Consider the following 18,454-nt stretch of genomic DNA (forward strand, 5'->3'; position numbering starts at 1 on the left):
CTGGCACAGCGCCCCAAGCTCCTGGCAGGGCTTTATAGATGCTGGTGTATGAGGAAGAAGAAAACGGCTTGGTTTTGTTTTCCCAGGCATACTGCAGCAGTCAGGGATAAATGCCCAGAATTTGTTTAAAAATATGCCCACCAAAAGAAGGGAGAAGAAAGGAAGCTGGTGGTGGGAAACAGTGGGGTGACAGGCACATGGGGCTCAAGTGTGTTTGGGAGATGTCACAGTCAACACACGAATGAAAGCAGCATCCTGCTCCACAGTTAAGATGTGTGCAAGGATGCCGAGCTCACACCATCCTGGGGCCTCAGACGCCCTTCATCTGTGTGGACGTGGCCCCGAGGCCCTGTTAGCTTCAAAAACAGTGAAGTGACTGTGACCCTATTTGTCCCACGTTTGTCATCAGCTTATTATTGGCTCCTCCAGGAAGACTCACAAATATTTTAGGTCTTGCCAAAACTGCCGGCAGAAGAAAGGGGGGGAAAAAAAATCACTCCTTAATTTTTTTAGGGAAACAACTGGAAAACAAGTTACTCACCAGCTGATGAAAGAAATGCACAGTCTACACAAGTGATAATATTCAAAATGCTCAGTCATAAAAATAAAGGCCTTTTATTTGGTTTATCTACGCTGTTACAGGAACCCGTGGCAGCACTCTGGGGCCCACGAGGCCTGCGGCCACGCCCGCACGGGCTGTGAGCGTCTACGGAGAAGCCGAAGGGTCACGGGGTCACCTTCTTGTAGGTGATGTGAAGATGCTGAGTCATGGGCTGGGTAGTGGTTGCCATGGAGACCGTCTGTTCAAGTTTGCCTTCAGAATTCAGCCTGAATTTTCGGGTGATCTGAGCAGAACAAATAGAAACACCTTAGTTTTACCTTCCAAAGGCGGTCCTGCTGTGGGCCAAGGGCTCTGTTCAGGCTGCAACGTGCCGCCCCGCTGTCAGAAGCCCGTGGGCCGCACAGTGTCCCCACTGATGGGTGACAGACATGCAGCCCACAGTCCAGGGTCTTACGGGCTGTGCCAAGATCAAGAGGTCCTGACCTCTGGCCCTTTCCTCTGGCCCTCAGCTGTCCCCAGAAGACCAACAGGCATGCTTGGTCTTGTCTCAGCTCATTCAGAAGCCCACCACTTTTTCCTTTTGGACAAAAGCTGACCTTCCATTACATTCCGGCTTTCCCCTCTTCCCTTTCATGCTAATAACGTGAACAGATGTCACCTGTGTTTTCGGAAAACTCAGTGTGAGTGCCTTTGGAACCACTAATTTATCAGAACAAAGTATGGTAGCCGATGAGAAAGTCCTGTCCTCCTGGAATGTTGAAGCGACTGCTGAGACACAATACACAGCCTCCATCCTCCCCGTGACCTGGAGCACGACAGGGCCAGAATGTATGAAACAGGCCACAGCCAACCACTCTGTAACTGACCATATGGCACAGAAAAACCAGAAAAGCCACATTTCAGAAAGTCCATTTAAAGATACAAGGGAACCAGCCCAGAAGGGAGAACAAAGGCCCTGGAGAGAAGAGAGTGTAGGTAGAGACCCTGCTGGGAGTGACCATTCCCCTGAGGAATGTACCTGCCATGAGGGGACAGCGGTGGGAACAGGAGGCTGGGGAGCCGAGCCAGCGCGCTGATTCCTGGCACACTTTGGAATGTGTGCCCACCGAGAAGGAGAGGCCATGGAAACACCCCAGACTTTGGGTTGGGACCCGAAAGGCTGCACTCTAGGAGGGAGAGTTAATCAGAAGCAGACCTGAGAGGGAGGAGGGAGAGTTAATCAGAAGCGGACAGGCAAGGCTGGCTTCCAAAGAGCTCAGCCTCCAACAGTCCAGGTCTGCCCTCCTGGGATGGACAGCCAGCAGCACGAGGACAGCTCCGCGGTAGGAGATGGCATTACACAGAGCCTTGCGGCACCTACAGTTTTCACACGTGGTGCCTAGGATTCAAGAAGAGAAAAACACAGAAAAAGCCAACTTAGCAAGGGAGGTAAGAGCACAAGTGCATGAGCAGATGCCCTGAGGCGGGCACGCCAACAACAGAGTCCTTAGGAGCAGGTGTGGAGCTTTTCAGCAGAGGACTCGATCCACCAGGAGGAGTAAAATGGGAATTCTATAACTGCAAAGTGGAATCAGCAGAACAGACCCTGCCCGGAAACAGTCCGTAGAAAGACCTGGCTGCAGCCAGGAGGAGGATGGACGGGAGCCACGATGGGAGTGAAGAGACCCAGTGGAGACCTGAAGTCCTGACATGCATACACTGGGGACCCCAGGAGATGGGAAGGAGAACGGAACACAAGCCAAATTTGAAGGGATTACAGCCAGCTCTCTGAGGCCGACAGAACATATAGCAAGCCACAGACGCAAATTACAACCTAGCAAGACACTGGACAGATGGACACCTGGGGGCACGGGGGAGGGCAGCATGTCCAGGGACCAACTGCCACATGGGCTTTGGGCTTTCCCAGAGAAGGACGGAAGCTGGAGATGACGGGACGGCCTCTCAAAGTCCTTACCATCACCACCACCCAAACCATTCTCAGTGCAGTGAAAATACTCTTCAAAAATGAAGGCAAAATAGGGGCATTGCGGGTGGGGTGGGGTGGTTTCAGACCACTGAGCGTCTGCCTTCGGCTCAGGTCATGGTCCCAGGGTCCTGGGATTGAGCCCTGCGTCGGGCTCCCTGCTCAGAGGGGAGTCTGCTTCCCCTTCTGCCTCTGGCCCTCCCCTCATCGTGTGCACATGTGCCCCCCAACCCATAAATAAAATCTTGAAAAAAAAAAAAAAAAGAAGGCAAAATAAAGACATTTCTAGACCAAAAAAACTCCACAGCAGTTCTACCAGCAGCAGGAGTCCCCAGCCCCTGGAAGGAAATACTGGAGGAACTTCTCAGGTTTTCAGAGGAGAGGCCCTGCAGCAGCACAGGGAAGCAGGGACAGCCGAAGCCCGTGGCCAACCACGCGAGCCCAGTGTGCACCGTGGAAGCCTGTGAGTCGGGAACCTGAGGCGGTGGCGTGTGTGTGAAGGGAACTGGCCTGTGTCCAGCACACGGATGGGCACGAGAAATGCCTGAAATCTTAGTGATGTTTCTGAAAATACGTTCCCCCACACCACCTTCAAAGTCAGAACGCTGGGGTAGCACATACTGAGTTTCTTATTTCAGAAATCCAAGTGTCTGTTTTTGACCAGAGAGTGTCACCTGCGATGGGAGCCAGGTAAGCCCGGGTTCTGATGGAGCTCCTGGGCTCCTTTCCAGCCAGAGGTTCCATTCTAAAGCAGGGACACTTTTGTTCTCTAGAAAGAGTGTTTACCCATGTTTTCAAGTGGGAGAAAAGATTTTCAACTGTCGGGGTGCCTGGGTGGCTCAGTGGGTTAAGCCTCTGCCTTCGGCTCAAGTCATGGTCTCAGGGTCCTGGGATCGAGCCCTGCATCGGGCTCTCTGCTCAGCAGGGAGCCTGCTTCCCCCTTTCTCTCTGCCTGCCTCTCTGCCTACTTGTGATCTCTCTGTGTCAAATAAATAAATAAAATCTTAAAAAAAAAAAAAAAGATTTCCAAGTGTCGTCTGTGACGAAATCTCTGACTCATGTGAAAATGACATTAAACATTTGTATTTACTTGTAAGAAGGAAAAAGTTTCATTTTGTTGTTGTTAGGAAAAACAGTGTAGTATAAGACAAAAAAGCAAAAGAAAGAAAGAAAACTGATAAACGAGGCCCCCTCCCCCACAAAACCCCATGACTGGAGAAGCAGACAGGGCCAGGGGAAGACACTTGGGGTCCTTGTCCTGTGTCTCCGTGACTCCATGTCCTGAGCACCACCAGCAGTGGCAGCCACCAGGAGGTGCCAGACACGTGGCCGCAGGCACAGCATGTGGAACCAACACCCTAGCGCTGGTGTGGCCCACGCACCAGGCGTGGCTGTCGCGGGCTGAGAAGGGCCATCCCCAGGTTCCTGAGGTGGTCTGGAGCAGCCCGTACACCAGGTTATGTCAGACACCCATTAACACAAACCGCAATTTGTCATTGGCAGGAATCACTGAAGGAGAGAAGGGGAGGGACAACACCTGTGCCAGTAGGCAGGAAGACAAAAGGGTATAAGAGGGCAGGAAGGGCCTCCCCCAGAAGATCAACGAGAAACCCAGCCAGGACCAAGTTCACCTACCAAGGAGTGCAGTTTCAATACCAAGGAGAGCGGCGGAATTCCAGAGGAGAAGAAAGCAAAGCACGGAACTCATGGCTTTCTCCCCATGATTCTTTAGCCTTGCAGTTAATTTAATTTTTTTTCTCTTTTTCAATTTCTTTTTCTCTTCTTCTGCTAAATTTTTTTAACTTTTACCGTTTTCTTTTTTTTAACGTTTTTTAAATAGTTTATCTAATATATATATATATATATATATTTTTTTTTCTTTTTATATTTTCTATCGGCTTTCTTTTTTTAAAAGTTTCTTTTTTTTTTTCTTCTGAACCCTTTTTTATCCCCTTTCTCCCCCCTCACGATTTGGGATCTCTTCTGATTTGGCTAAAGCATATTTTCCTGGGGTTGCCACCCTTTTAGTATTTTACTTGCTCCTTCATATACTCTTATCTGGACAAAATGACAAGGTGGAAAAATTCACAACAAAAAAAAGAACAAGAAGCAGTACCAAAGGCTAGGGACCTAATCAATACAGACATTGGTAATATGTCAGATATACAGTTCAGAATGATGATTCTCAAAGAGGTTCTAGCCGGGCTTGAAAAAGGCATGGAAGATATTAAAGCAACCCTCTCGGGAGATATAAAAGCCCTTTCTGGAGAAATAAAAGAACTAAAATCTAACCAAGTTGAAATCAAAAAAGCTATTAATGAGGTGCAATAAAAAATGGAGGCTCTCACTGCTAGGATAAATGAGGCAGAAGAAAGAATTAGCGATATAGAAGACCAAATGACAGAGAATAAAGAAGCTGAGAAAAAGAGGGACAAACAGCTACTGGACCACGAGGGGAGAATTCGAGAGATAAGTGACACCATAAGACGAAACAACATTAGAATAATTGAGATTCCAGAAGAAGAGGAAACAGAGAGGGGAAGAGAAGGTATATTGGAGAGAATTATTGGAGAGAATTTCCCCAATATGGCAAAGGGAACAAGCATCAAAATCCAGGAGGTTCAGAGAACCCCCCTCAAAATCAATAAGAATAGGTCCACACCCCGTCACCTAATAGTAAAATTTACAAGTCTTAGTGACAAAGAAAAGATCCTGAAAGCAGCCCGGGAAAAGAAGTCTGTAACGTACAATGGTAAAAATATTAGATTGGCAGCAGACTTATCCACAGAGACCTGGCAGGCCAGAAAGAGCTGGCATGATATATTCAGAGTACTAAATGAGAAAAACATGCAGCCAAGAATACTATATCCAGCTAGGCTATCATTGAAAATAGACGGAGAGATTAAAAGCTTCCAGGACAAACAAAAACTGAAAGAATTTGCAAACACCAAACCAGCTCTACAGGAAATATTGAAAGGGGTCCTCTAAGCAAAGAGAGACCCTAAAAGTAGTAGATCAGAAAGAAACAGAGACAATATACAATAACAGTCACCTTACAGGCAATACAATGGCACTAAATTCATATCTCTCAATACTTACCCTGAATGTTAATGGGCTAAATGCCCCAATCAAAAGACACAGGGTATCAGAATGGATAAAAAACCAAAACCCATCTATATGTTGCCTACAAGAAACTCATCTTAAACCCGAAGACATCTCCAGGTTTAAAGTGAGGGGGTGGAAAAGAATTTACCATGCTAATGGACATCAGAAGAAAGCAGGAGTGGCAATCCTTATAGCAGATCAATTAGATTTTAAGCCAAAGACTATAATAAGAGATGAGGAAGGACACTATATCATACTCAAAGGAACTGTCCAACAAGAAGATCTAACAATTTTAAATATCTATGCCCCTAACGTGGGAGCAGCCAACTATATAAACCAATTAATAACAAAATCAAAGAAACACATCGACAAGAATACAATAATAGTAGGGGATTTTAACACTCCCCTCACTGAAATGGACAGATCATCCAAGCAAAAGATCAACAAGGAAATAAAGGCCTTAAATGACACACTGGACCAGATGGACATCACAGATATATTCAGAACATTTCATCCCAAAGCAACAGAATACACATTCTTCTCTAGTGCACATGGAACATTCTCCAGAATAGATCACATTCTTGGTCCTAAATCAAGTCTCAACCGGTATCAAAAGATTGGGATCATTCCCTGCATATTTTCAGACCACAATGCTCTAAAGCTAGAACTCAATAACAAGAGGAAATTTGGAAAGAACCCAAATACATGGAGACTAAACAGCATCCTTCTAAAGAATGAATGGGTCAACCAGGAAATTAAAGAAGAATTGAAAAAATTTATGGAAACAAATGATAATGAAAACACAACGGTTCAGAATCTGTGGGACACAACAAAGGCAGTCCTGAGAGGAAAATATATAGCGGTACAAGCCTTTCTCAAGAAACAAGAAAGGTCTCAGGTACACAACCTAACCCTACACCTAAAGGAGCTGGAGAAAGAACAAGAAAGAAACCCTAAACCCAGCAGGAGAAGAGAAATCATAAAGATCAGAGCAGAAATCAATGAAATAGAAACCAAAAAAACAATAGAACAAATCAACGAAACTAGGAGCTGGTTCTTTGAAAGAATTAATAAGATTGATAAACCCCTGGCCAGACTTATCAAAAAGAAAAGAGAAAGGACCCAAATAAATAAAATCATGAATGAAAGAGGAGAGATCACAACGAACACCAAAGAAATACAGACAATTATAAGAACATACTATGAGCAACTCTACGCCAACAAATTTGACAATCTGGAAGAAATGGATGCATTCCTAGAGACATATAAACTACCACAACTGAACCAGGAAGAAATGGAAAGCCTGAACAGACCCATAACCAGTAAGGAGATTGAAACAGTCATCAAAAATCTCCAAACAAACAAAAGCCCAGGGCCAGATGGCTTCCCGGGGGAATTCTACCAAACATTTAAAGAAGAACTAATTCCTATTCTCCTGAAACTGTTCCAAAAAATAGAAATAGAAGGAAAACTTCCAAACTCATTTTATGAGGCCAGCATCACCTTGATCCCAAAACCAGACAAGGTTCCCATCAAAAAAGAGAACTACAGACCAATATCCTTGATGAACACAGATGCAAAAATTCTCGCCAAAATATTAGCCAATAGGATTCAACAGTACATTAAAAGGATTATTCACCACGACCAAGTGGGATTTATTCCAGGGCTGCAAGGTTGGTTCAACATCCGCAAATCAATCAATGTGATACAACACATTAATAAAAGAAAGAACAAGAACCATATGATACTCTCCATAGATGCTGAAAAAGCATTTGACAAAGTACAGCATCCCTTCCTGATCAAAACTCTTCAAAGTGTAGGGATAGACGGCATATACCTCAATATTATCAAAGTCATCTATGAAAAACCCACCGCAAATATCATTCTCAATGGAGAAAAACTGAAAGCTTTTCCGCTAAGGTCAGGAACACGGCAGGGATGTCCGTTATCACCACTGCTATTCAACATAGTACTAGAAGTCCTAGCCTCAGCAATCAGACAACAAAAGGAAATTAAAGGCATCCAAATTGGCAAAGAAGAAGTCAAACTATCACTCTTCGCAGATGATATGATACTATATGTGGAAAACCCAAAAGACTCCACTCCAAAACTGCTAGAACTTGTACAGGAATTCAGTAAAGTGTCAGGATATAAAATCAATGCACAGAAATCAGTTGCATTTCTCTACACCAACAACAAGACAGAAGAAAGAGAAATTACGGAGTCCATCCCATTTACAATTGCACCCAAAACTATAAGATACCTAGGAATAAACCTAACCAAAGAGACTAAGAATCTATACACAGAAAACTATAAAGTACTCATGAAAGAAATTGAGGAAGACACAAAGAAATGGAAAAATGTTCCATGCTCCTGGATTGGAAGAATAAATATTGTGAAAATGTCTATGCTACCTAAAGCAATCTACACATTTAATGCAATTCCTATCAAAGTACCATCCATTTTTTTCAAAGAAATGGAACAAATAATCCTAAAATTTATATGGAACCAGAAAAGACCTCGAATAGCCAAAGGAATATTGAAAAAGAAAGCCAAAGTTGGTGGCATCACAATTCCGGACTTCAAGCTCTATTACAAAGCTGTCATCATCAAGACAGCATGGTACTGGCACAAAAACAGACACATAGATCAATGGAACAGAATAGAGAGCCCAGAAATAGACCCTCAACTCTATGGTCAACTCATCTTCGACAAAGCAGGAAAGAATGTCCAATGGAAAAAAGACAGCCTCTTCAATAAATGGTGTTGGGAAAATTGGACAGCCACATGCAAAAAAATGAAATTGGATCATTTCCTTACACCACACACGAAAATAGACTCAAAATGGATGAAGGATCTCAATGTGAGAAAGGAATCCATCAAAATCCTTGAGGAGAACATAGGCAGCAACCTCTTTGACGTCAGCCGCAGCAACATCTTCTTAGGAACATCACCAAAGGCAAGGGAAGCAAGGGCAAAAATGAACTATTGGCATTTTATCAAGATCAAAAGCTTTTGCACAGCAAAGGAAACAGTGAACAAAACCAAAAGACAACTGACAGAATGGGAGAAGATATTTGCAAAGGACATATCAGATAAAGGGCTAGTGTCCAAAATCTATAAAGAACTTAGCAAACTCAACACCCAAAGAACAAATAATCCAATCAAGAAATGGGCAGAGGACATGAACAGACATTTCTGCAAAGAAGACATCCAGATGGCCAACAGACACATGAAAAAGTGCTCCACATCACTCGGCATCAGGGAAATACAAATCAAAACCACAATGAGATATCACCTCACACCAGTCAGAATGGCTAAAATTAACAAGTCAGGAAATGACAGATGCTGGCGAGGATGCGGAGAAAGGGGAACCCTCCTACACTGTTGGTGGGAATGCAAGCTGGTGCAACCACTCTGGAAAACAGCATAGAGGTTCCTCAAAATGTTGAAAATAGAACTACCCTATGACCCAACAATTGCACTGCTGGGTATTTACCCTAAAGATACAAACGTAGTGATCCGAAGGGGCACGTGCACCCGAATGTTTATAGCAGCAATGTCCACAATAGCCAAACTATGGAAAGAACCTAGATGTCCATCAACAGACGAATGGATAAAGAAGATGTGGTATATATACACAATGGAATACTATGCAGCCATCAAAAGAAATGAAATCTTGCCATTTGCGACGACGTGAATGGAACTAGAGGGTATCATGCTTAAGCGAAATAAGTCAATCGGAGAAAGACAACTATCATATCATCTCCCTGATATGAGGGAGAGGAGATGCAACATGGGGGGTTGAGGGGGTAGGAGAAGAGTAAATGAAACAAGATGGGATTGGGAGGGAGACAAACCATAAGTGACTCTTAATCTCACAAAACAAACTGAGGGTTGATGGGGGGAGGGGGGGTTGGGAGGGGGGGGTGGGGTTATGGATATTGGGGAGGGTATGTGCTATGGTGAGTGCTGTGAAGTGTGTAAACCTGGCGATTCACAGACCTGTACCCCTGGGGATAAAAATATATGTTTATAAAAAATAAAATTAAAAAAAAAAAAAAAAAAAAAAAAAGAGGGCAGGAAGGGGGATAGCAGGACGCCCAGAACCAGATAGACAGAAGGACACTTCGTCTGCCAGGGAAGCAGTCTCACGCTGTTTTAGCATATTTATTTTTTAAAGATTTTATTTATTTATTTGAGAAAGAGAGCATGTAGGAGCAGGGGAGAGTGGCAGAGGGAGAAGCAGACTCCCTGCTGAGTAGAGAGCCCAATGTGGGGCTTGATTCCAGGACCCTGAGATCATGACCTGAGTCGAAGGCAGAGACTTATTAACCCAATGAGTCACCCAGGCACCCCATATTAGTGTCTTTAATTCTGCATTACTTTTTCTGGAATTTTGTTTAGAAATAAACAAAGCTTTTACTTTTGAATCCCTTCCAGAGGAAATGAGGTGGTGTAGAGATACGCCCCACCTATGCACACACACGCAGTATCTTCTCCAGGGCAGGGCTCGCCGACCCTCACAGCTCACAGGCTGCAGACGGCTGGTCCCTTGCCTCTGTCATGGGGACACGGTGCTCTTACAGCTCCCTCACTTGAGTGCCCACGACAGACCACGCACATGGAGCACAGATGGGCCAAGAGGGACGCCTGCGCAGGGACATGCAGGGGAGGGGGCCATGGGAGCCAAGGAGAAGAGTGAGGCCCCTGCTTTTCTCCTCAAGCTTGATGGGTGCTGAGGCTGACAGTCCCCTCGTGAAAACACCGACACCTGAGCACGGCTGGCCTGCTCCCAATGGCTCTGTGCTATCAGTGCGGCAGGGGCTCCTGGCGACACCCATGGGCCCCACGTACCACACACACTGCACAGTGATCCAGGCGGGGGTCCCCCAGCCCCTCCCTGGGAACCCTGTCCTGACCACCTTGCTTCCGGATCAGCAGGTGGTGACAAGCAGCAGCCGAGCATGAGAAGGGAGAAAGGACTGGGGTGTGTGCCATGACCACCAGGTACTAGGGAAGAGCAGAGCGAGGGGCCGCCCATGCCCACTGTCACAGGAGCACACTCATGGGGCTCCGTTCAGGTTGGAGACATCCCAGTCATAGAGCATGGCCTCCAGAGTGCCACCATTCCCACCACAGAGATGACAGCCTGCTGTCACGGCAGTGCAGTTGGCTCCACAGACAGCAAAGGCACGGCCACACACAGGCCCCCAGGGAGTCACTGGGCGGGTTCCTTTGGGTTTGCAGTCCCGCAGAGGACATTTCCCGCCCCATCTACCTCTTCCTGTGGAAGTTGCTAGGAGTGAACATGGATGCAGGCTGTACATGCCTGGTAAGCTCACTCCTAAGAATTCTGTGGTCATTCTGAGTCGGCCGCCACAGCTAAGGCGTCATCCTGACCAAGGCCTGTCTGGCCCAGATGCATCCCCGCTTGAGGAGGAGGGAGCTGGGGGCAACTGCTTGCCTCCACAGCTTCAAAGTGGAGCTTGTTCAGGCTATTGGGGGATCATAGGCCACGCGCCCACATTGCTCGAGTGTCTGGTTCCTGCTCATGAAGCCAGATCAAGGGGTCCCTTGGCCTCAGAAGGTTCAGGAAGAGTCCATGTCAGTAAATACAAGTGCTTATTTAAGCCAAGTGTGCTCCCGCTCCCTAGACTGCTCCGGCTCCACAGGAACAGAACCGTGGAGGGAAGTATGACATGAGAATTTCTCTGTGTTTTAATGCTTTTCAAGGCACCCCCCCCCACCTTGTTTCCTTCGGTAGGGAAAAAGTGAAAAGGAACCTCAGGAGGAAGATGGCTATGACTGTGTTTTAGGACCTAAAACAAAGACATCAGGAAGCCACAGCACCTAATATAACCCCCTGTAGAGCAAGCCTGGATGTGGAGGCAGGAGGGGCCCTACCCAACAGGCATGGGAATCCCAGTGTGCTGACAGCACCCCGCGTCTTTACAGAAGTGATGGCTCGCTGCCAGCGGACACCGCGAGGATCAGAGCAGGTGCACGCTGCCCATAACACAGCTTCTTCCCCCACCCCTGCTTTCCTGAGATGTGACTGGCACACAACGCGATGCTTGGACACGCATTTGTACAGCCTTGGTCAACACCCCCATCACCTCACTGCTACCCTTCACATGTGGAGTGCGAGAGCTCTTAAGATCTACTCTCCGAGCAAACTTCACACGACATGGTATGAACGGCAGACAGCGTGCTGTCTGGTGGCTCCCTATGACTCACCCCTCTTACAGCCAGATGTCTGTGGCCTCTCACCTACAGCCTGCCATCCCTCCGCCTCCCGGCGACACCACTGAAATCTGTTGTTTTTTTTAATAAGTCCACATATAAATGAAACCATGCAGTACTTCTCTTTTTCTACCTGACTTATTTTACTTAGTGTAACCCACTCAGGGATTCATGTCGCAATTCTTTTAACGGTTGAATGACATTCCTTGTGTGCATGTATGCATATGCATACGTATGCGCGGATATGTCTCTGTGTTCTTGAACAGGCGAAGGAGCTCACCCACAGGGGGCCCGGGGCCAGAATTCTGTTTCATAGCTATGGACATACAGCATTGCCATGACTATAACCAAACCCTCTCCCTGGCCCTCATGAGTGACAAGGAAAGGTTACTGGTGTGGGAAAAGGGGAGGCAATGGAGAGGAAACTGGGAAGAGGGATCATTTTGAGAAAAAGCATAAAGACAGAAGAAAAATTCACTTATTAGCTTAATAGCAAACTGGAGACAGAAGAAACAATTGGTGAATTTGGAAACAGGTCAATAAAAACATCCAAATTAGGGGTCCCTGGGCAGCTCAGTCAGTGGAACATGTGACTCTTGATCTCGGGGTTGTGAGTTCAAGTCCCATGATGGGTGCAGAGATTAAAAATAAAATCTTTAAAATATCTAAACTGACTAATATGGAAAACACAGACTGAAGAAGAATGAACAGAGTCTCAGGACACGTGGGACAGCATTAAATAGACTGACATCTGTTTAGCAGCAGTTCTGATGGGAAGAGTAAGAATGGAAAAGAAAAATGTTGAGAAACAATGGGAGAAAATCCCCAAATAAGACACCCTCTTACAGATTGAAGAATTTCAGGAGACCTATAAAGGATAAATACAAGGAAACCACACCCAGTGAAAGGGTGTAAAAGAAAGAAACCCACAGTGAAAGTAAAGTAAAAAAAAAAAAAGTCTCAAAAATGACTAGAGAAAGGACGCCTATGTGGCTCAGCTGGTTAAGTGTCTGCCTTTGACTCAGGTCATGATCTCAGGGTCCTAGGATCAAGCCCCACACTGGGCTCTCTGCTCAGCAGGGAACCTGCTTCTCCCTCTGCCTCTCCCCTCACTTGTGCTCTGTCTCTTAAAATAGATAAATGAAATCTTAAAAAAAAAAAAAAAGACTAGAGAAAAAAGACAAACCACGTACAGGGCATGAAGAATTTAGGCTGACTTTCAACCAACACAATTAAGGTCAGAAAACAATGGAACGAAATGATTCCTTTTAAAAAGTACGCCTGTTGGGGCACCTGGGTGGCTCAGTGGGTTAAAGCCTCTGCCTTCAGCTTGGGTCATGGTCTCAGGGTCCTGGGATCAGGCCCCACATTGGGCTCTCTGCTCAGTGGGGAGCCTGCTTCCCCTTCTCTCTCTGCCTGCCTCTCTGCCTACTTGTGATCTCTCTCTGTCAAAATAAATAAATAAAATTTAAAAAAACGGGGGGGGGGGCGCCTGGGTGGCTCAGCCGGTTAAGGAGTCTGCCTTCGGCTCAGGTCATGATCCCAGGGTCCTGGGATCGAGCCCCGCATCGGGCTCTCTGCTCGGCAGGGAGCCTGCTTCCTCCTCCCTCTCTCTCTGCCTGCCTCTCTACCTGCTTGTGATCTCTGTCTGTCAAATAAATAAAATCTTAAAAAAAAGTGTGATGCTGAGTTAAACATCACCATTGTTTAAAAAAATAAATAAAAATAAATTAAAAAATTAAAAAAAAAAAAGTACGCCTGTTGACCCAGAAGTTTATTTATGATAAAAAATAACCTGCAAAACTGGGAGTGAAAGAGGATTCCGTGAAGAACTCCAGTCCCTGGAGCTGGTCTCCCCACTGGATGCAACTGTGCTGGCCTGTGCTGCAGCAGGAGACAGCTCTGTGGTGTTGCAAGAGCAGCCCGTGGGGCCAGGGTTGGCGGCAAGCGCCTGACCTCGAACACGGAGGACCTCTCAGCCATGGGCACATCACCAGGGACCCAGAATAAGAAAAAAGAAATTCCCGAAGAACAAAGCTGAAGGACACATACCCCGCCTGATTTCACAACTGTCCGGCCCTAGCATAAGGATGGCCTTATAAATCGATGGGACAGAAAAGAGAACCCAGAAATAAATAAACTCTCACAAATGTGGTCAAATGATTTTCAACAAAGCTGTCAAGAAGACTCAATGGGGAAAGGACAGTCTCTTCAACAAACGGTGCTGGGAAATTGGACATCCACCTGCAGAAGAACCGAGTCGAATGCTCACCTATCACTACACAGAAAAACTAACTCAAATGCATTGTAATTCATGAACATGAAACACTTTCATGCATCAAAAGATATTAAAAGCAGAGTGAAAAAGCAGCTTGCAAAATGAGAGAAGGTATCTGGGAATCACATATCTGATAAGGGATTCGAAGAGAATGGAGATGCCGGCTTCTGGGCACAAGCAGAGGACAGGCCGCATTGCTGAGGCTGTGGGGGGACTGGGGCCCATGTCGGCGAGGCTGTGGGGGGACAGGCCCATGCACCACTGGCAGGAACGCACAGTGGGTCAGCTGCTATGGGAAATGGTATGCTGGTGCCTCAAAAAATTAGTATGGAGTCACCTATGATCCAGCAAATCCACTTCTGGGTACACGCTCAGAAGGGCTGAGAGCAGGGTCTGGAAGAGATATCTGTAACCCACGTTAATGGCAGCATTATTCACAGCAGATAAAACATGGTGGCAACTCTGGCATCTAGTGACGGATGAATGAATGAGCAAAACGTTAATATACACGTGATAGACTACCATCCGGCCTTATGAAGGAAGGAAATTCCATCATATTCTATAACATGGATGAGCGCTGAGGATATTAAGCTGAGTGAAAGAAGCCAATCACAAAAAGACTAGTGTGTGATTCCACCAAGATGAGCTTCCTAGAGTAGTCAGTTCATAGACCCAGAAAGCAAATGGCGGGGGGGGGGGGGGGGGGGCGTCTTACAAACAACCGTACTGGTAATATTTTTATTAAATGTAAGTGGACTAAACATTCCAATGAAAATATGGAGCTTTCTGACTAGACAAGAAAAGCAAGACCATGGGAGATACACTCTGAATACACAGAGATAAATAAGTTGAACGTAAAAAGGTAGGAAAACAGATGCACCGTATGAACAAGCACTGGACAGCAGGTGTGGTTCTGCTGTCATCAGACTTCAAGGTGCTTACGACAAGCTACCAAGAGGAACATTTCATAAATGTCATACAGACCGCCATATAAGCACCTGAGGACAGAGCTTCAGTCACGAAGCAAAAACAGACCCAAAGAAAGGAACAGAAATAGCCTCGATCACTTTTGGGAGATTTGAGCACAGCTCAGTTATCAGACAGAACCAGACACCCCTCACCAAACAAACCAGCAGTATAAAGGAAATCTGAATGACCTTATCCATCAACTTGACCTAAGTCCACTACACTGAACAGCTGTCAAATGCCTATGTATCTGGAGTGCGTGTGAGGCATTCACCAAGTTGTACCGCACCTATGGCACAGAGTAACTCCGAGGGCATGTTCTCTAGGCTTTTACAGAATTGAATTAGAAACCATTAGCAATCGAATATGCAGAAAAGCCTCAAATATTTGGAAAGTAAGTAACACACTTCTAAATGACCCAGTTCAAATAAGAAAGTCACCAAGGAAAGTATTTTGAGCTCGGAGGTACTAAGAGCACACCCCTCATTCCCGGGGGATGCAGCTGAAGCAGGGCTCAGCAGGAAATTCACAGTTTTGAGTGATGCATCACAAACTAAAAATGGGCTAAATAGCAGTGACTTAACTTTCCCATTTAAGAAACCAAAAAAGAGGAGATTAAGCTCAAGATAATTAGAATAAAAGAAATAATATGATGCAAAAATCCTTCAACTTGTGTATTTTAATAAAACATAAAACCAGCAATAACTAATTAACTAAAAATGACAAATTGTTTTATCTGTCATTGGGATTTATCTGAAGAATGTGGGGTCAGGTCAACCTCTGAAACCCATTCCTATAACTCACCGCATGAACAGAATAGAGCATCTCAATGGTTACAGCAGAAGCACCTGTCGGAACTCAACACCCATTTGTAATTTTTAATAACTGGCAAACTAAAAATATAAGAAAACAGAAGGTAGTAAAGGGTATCAGTGGAAACCTGACAGTGACCATCACAGCCAGTGGTGAAAGACAGCGTCTTCCTGTGAACAGAGAACAGGGCCTGGTGTCTACTCCCACCACCTGTACCGAACATTATGCAGGCTGCCCTTCCCATGTCCTAGCGCGGAAGAAAGAAATCGCATCGAGACTGGAAAGTAACCCTGTAACAGCAGATGACAGGATGTGTAGAAAACCCCCAAAAAACTATTAAAAAAATGAGTAAAATAAAGAAGTGAATTTAAGAAAGTTACATGATACAAAATCAATGTGTAACAGTCAAATGTATTTCTATATGCTAACAACAAGTAATTGGGAAAAAGAAGAAATCACTTATAACAGCATTCCCAAACCCCAGAATACCCAGGCATAAATTTTGCAAAATCTATATGAGATTGTACACTAAAAACTCTAATACAAGTTGGGGTAAGGGAGCCTATATAAACGGAGAGGTTTACATGGTACTGGATAAGGAGAGTCACTTCACTGAAGATGGTACTTCCCAAATTCATCTAGAAATTCAAGAAATCCTAAAAAATTCTTCTACAAGTTGACAAGAGGATTCTAAACCTCATACAAAAAATGTGAAGGGTCTTTGGGCAGCCAAAATAATTTTGTAAAGAAGAAAAAAAAGTTGGACAACTGAAATGATCTGATTTCAGACATTACTATAAAGTGACAGTACTCCAGATTGCGGGGCCTCAGTGTACACGGAAACCCAGAGATCACCTGGGTGGAAGAGAGTCCAAAATGGACCCACGCGAGTGCACCTCACTACGGGATGAAGGAACGAGGGCAGTCTTTTCAACAAATGGTGTTGGAACAATGGGATATCTATCCAGGGGAAAAAAAATGGAAGAATCTTTACCCCTAATTCATACCACAAAAAAACATAAATCCCAAAATTATAGACTTTAAAGCAAAAGGGAAAACTGTGACAATTCTTGGAGAAAATGCGGGTTAAAAATCTCTGTGGCCTGGATTAGGCAAAAGAATTTAAGACAGGGCACAAAAAGCACAGAGCATAAAAGAAAAAGCCGGTAACAGAACATGAAAAGTCAGGGGCGCCTGGGTGGCTCAGCTGGTTAAGTGTCTGCCTTTGGCTCAGCTCGTGATCTCGGGGTCCTAGGATCGAGCCCCGTGTCAGACTCCCTGTTTGGCTGGGAACCTGCTTCTACCTCTCCCTCTGCCCTTCCCCCAAGCTTGCTCTTGTGCTCTGTCTCATTCTCTCTCAAATAAATAAACTCTTTAAAAAACAACAACAAAAAAAGAGAACATGAAAAGTCAAACATTTTGTCAAAAGCTGGGTGCACATGCCCCTGATGAAGGACTTGTCTTCAGAACACATAACTCTCAGAACTCAGTAGGAAGACCAACAACCCGCTGGAAAGAGGAGCCCAGGATCTGAATGCTTGCTTCAGAAAACAAGAAATACATGGCAAATAAGCACCACGGAAGAGGGGCAACATCACCAGTCATCTGGGAGACATGTTTAACTGCGTGAAGCACGCCTGTGCAGCCACCAGGACGGCACTCAAGGACCAACGTGGCAGGGGGGCAGAGGGGGCAGGGTGGCAGGGACACCTGACCTGGCCTGGCGCACCCCCACGTGACTCTGCAGTCCCAGTCCTAGGTCCTCAGCCGAGAGACACAAGAACACACGTCCACACCAAGATGTCCACACACAGGCTCAAAGCAGCTGATCCCCAACAGCCCAGACCTGGAAACAAGCCAGTCGGTGTCCATCAACAGAGGGAGACAGACGCAGCTGGGACGTGTCTGCGGTGGGGAACACTACCCAGCAACTGAGAACCCAAATGACTGCTGACTGCAAAAGCAAGAACAAGTCTCACCAACGCTACCCTGAATGAAGGGAGTAAATAGTACATGGCTCTGTTTGCAGTGAGTCCTGGAGATGCAAATCTAGTTGGTAGTGACGGGGTCTACCCTGGCTTGGAGAGGTGGCCAGGGGCTGTTAGGAGCCCTGCTGGGGGGCTCTCTCTGGGAGACGGGCGTTCTCATCTTGATGGGGGCACGTTCCAAGGCTGTCCACCTGAGCTGCATGCATTAACTCTATGTAAGTCATACCCCCAGAGAGATGATTTTTTTTAAGTAAAAAAAAAAATTAGTGGGGAACCGGCCCGGGTCAGGGGGACAAGCAGGGCACCTGGGATGGGGGTGGGGGAAGGGCAGGCTCTGCCAGCAGGGGCCGGGCAGCTGGCCACTCAGCCACACAACTCAGTTCTGGGTGAATTAATGACCCGAAAGGGAGGTTTTAGATCAAGCTGTTATGTTTCCAGGAAAAAATATGTATCTGTTTGCAGGGAAACCTGCTTAAATAAGAAACACTAAAACAAATCCAGAAAGGAGAGCCTAGGAAATGGAACCACAAAAT

At 45.8% G+C, this 18,454-nt stretch overlaps 1 protein-coding gene across 3 annotated transcripts in view; it reads right to left on the reverse strand.

Moving 5' to 3' along the window:
* Nucleotides 1–591: 591 nt before the first annotated feature.
* THAP4 (THAP domain containing 4) overlaps nt 592–18,454 on the reverse strand; it is a 46,204-nt gene continuing 28,341 nt past the window's right edge. For all 3 annotated transcript variants that reach the window (XM_047721650.1, XM_047721651.1, XM_047721652.1), the window contains one exon: nt 592–845. In XM_047721650.1, the coding sequence (XP_047577606.1) occupies nt 726–845 (120 nt within the window). In that variant the 3' untranslated portion in view covers nt 592–725. The remainder of the gene's footprint in view (nt 846–18,454) is intronic.

Source organism: Lutra lutra, chromosome 3, assembly GCF_902655055.1.
Source record: "Lutra lutra chromosome 3, mLutLut1.2, whole genome shotgun sequence".
NCBI lineage: Eukaryota > Metazoa > Chordata > Mammalia > Carnivora > Mustelidae > Lutra > Lutra lutra.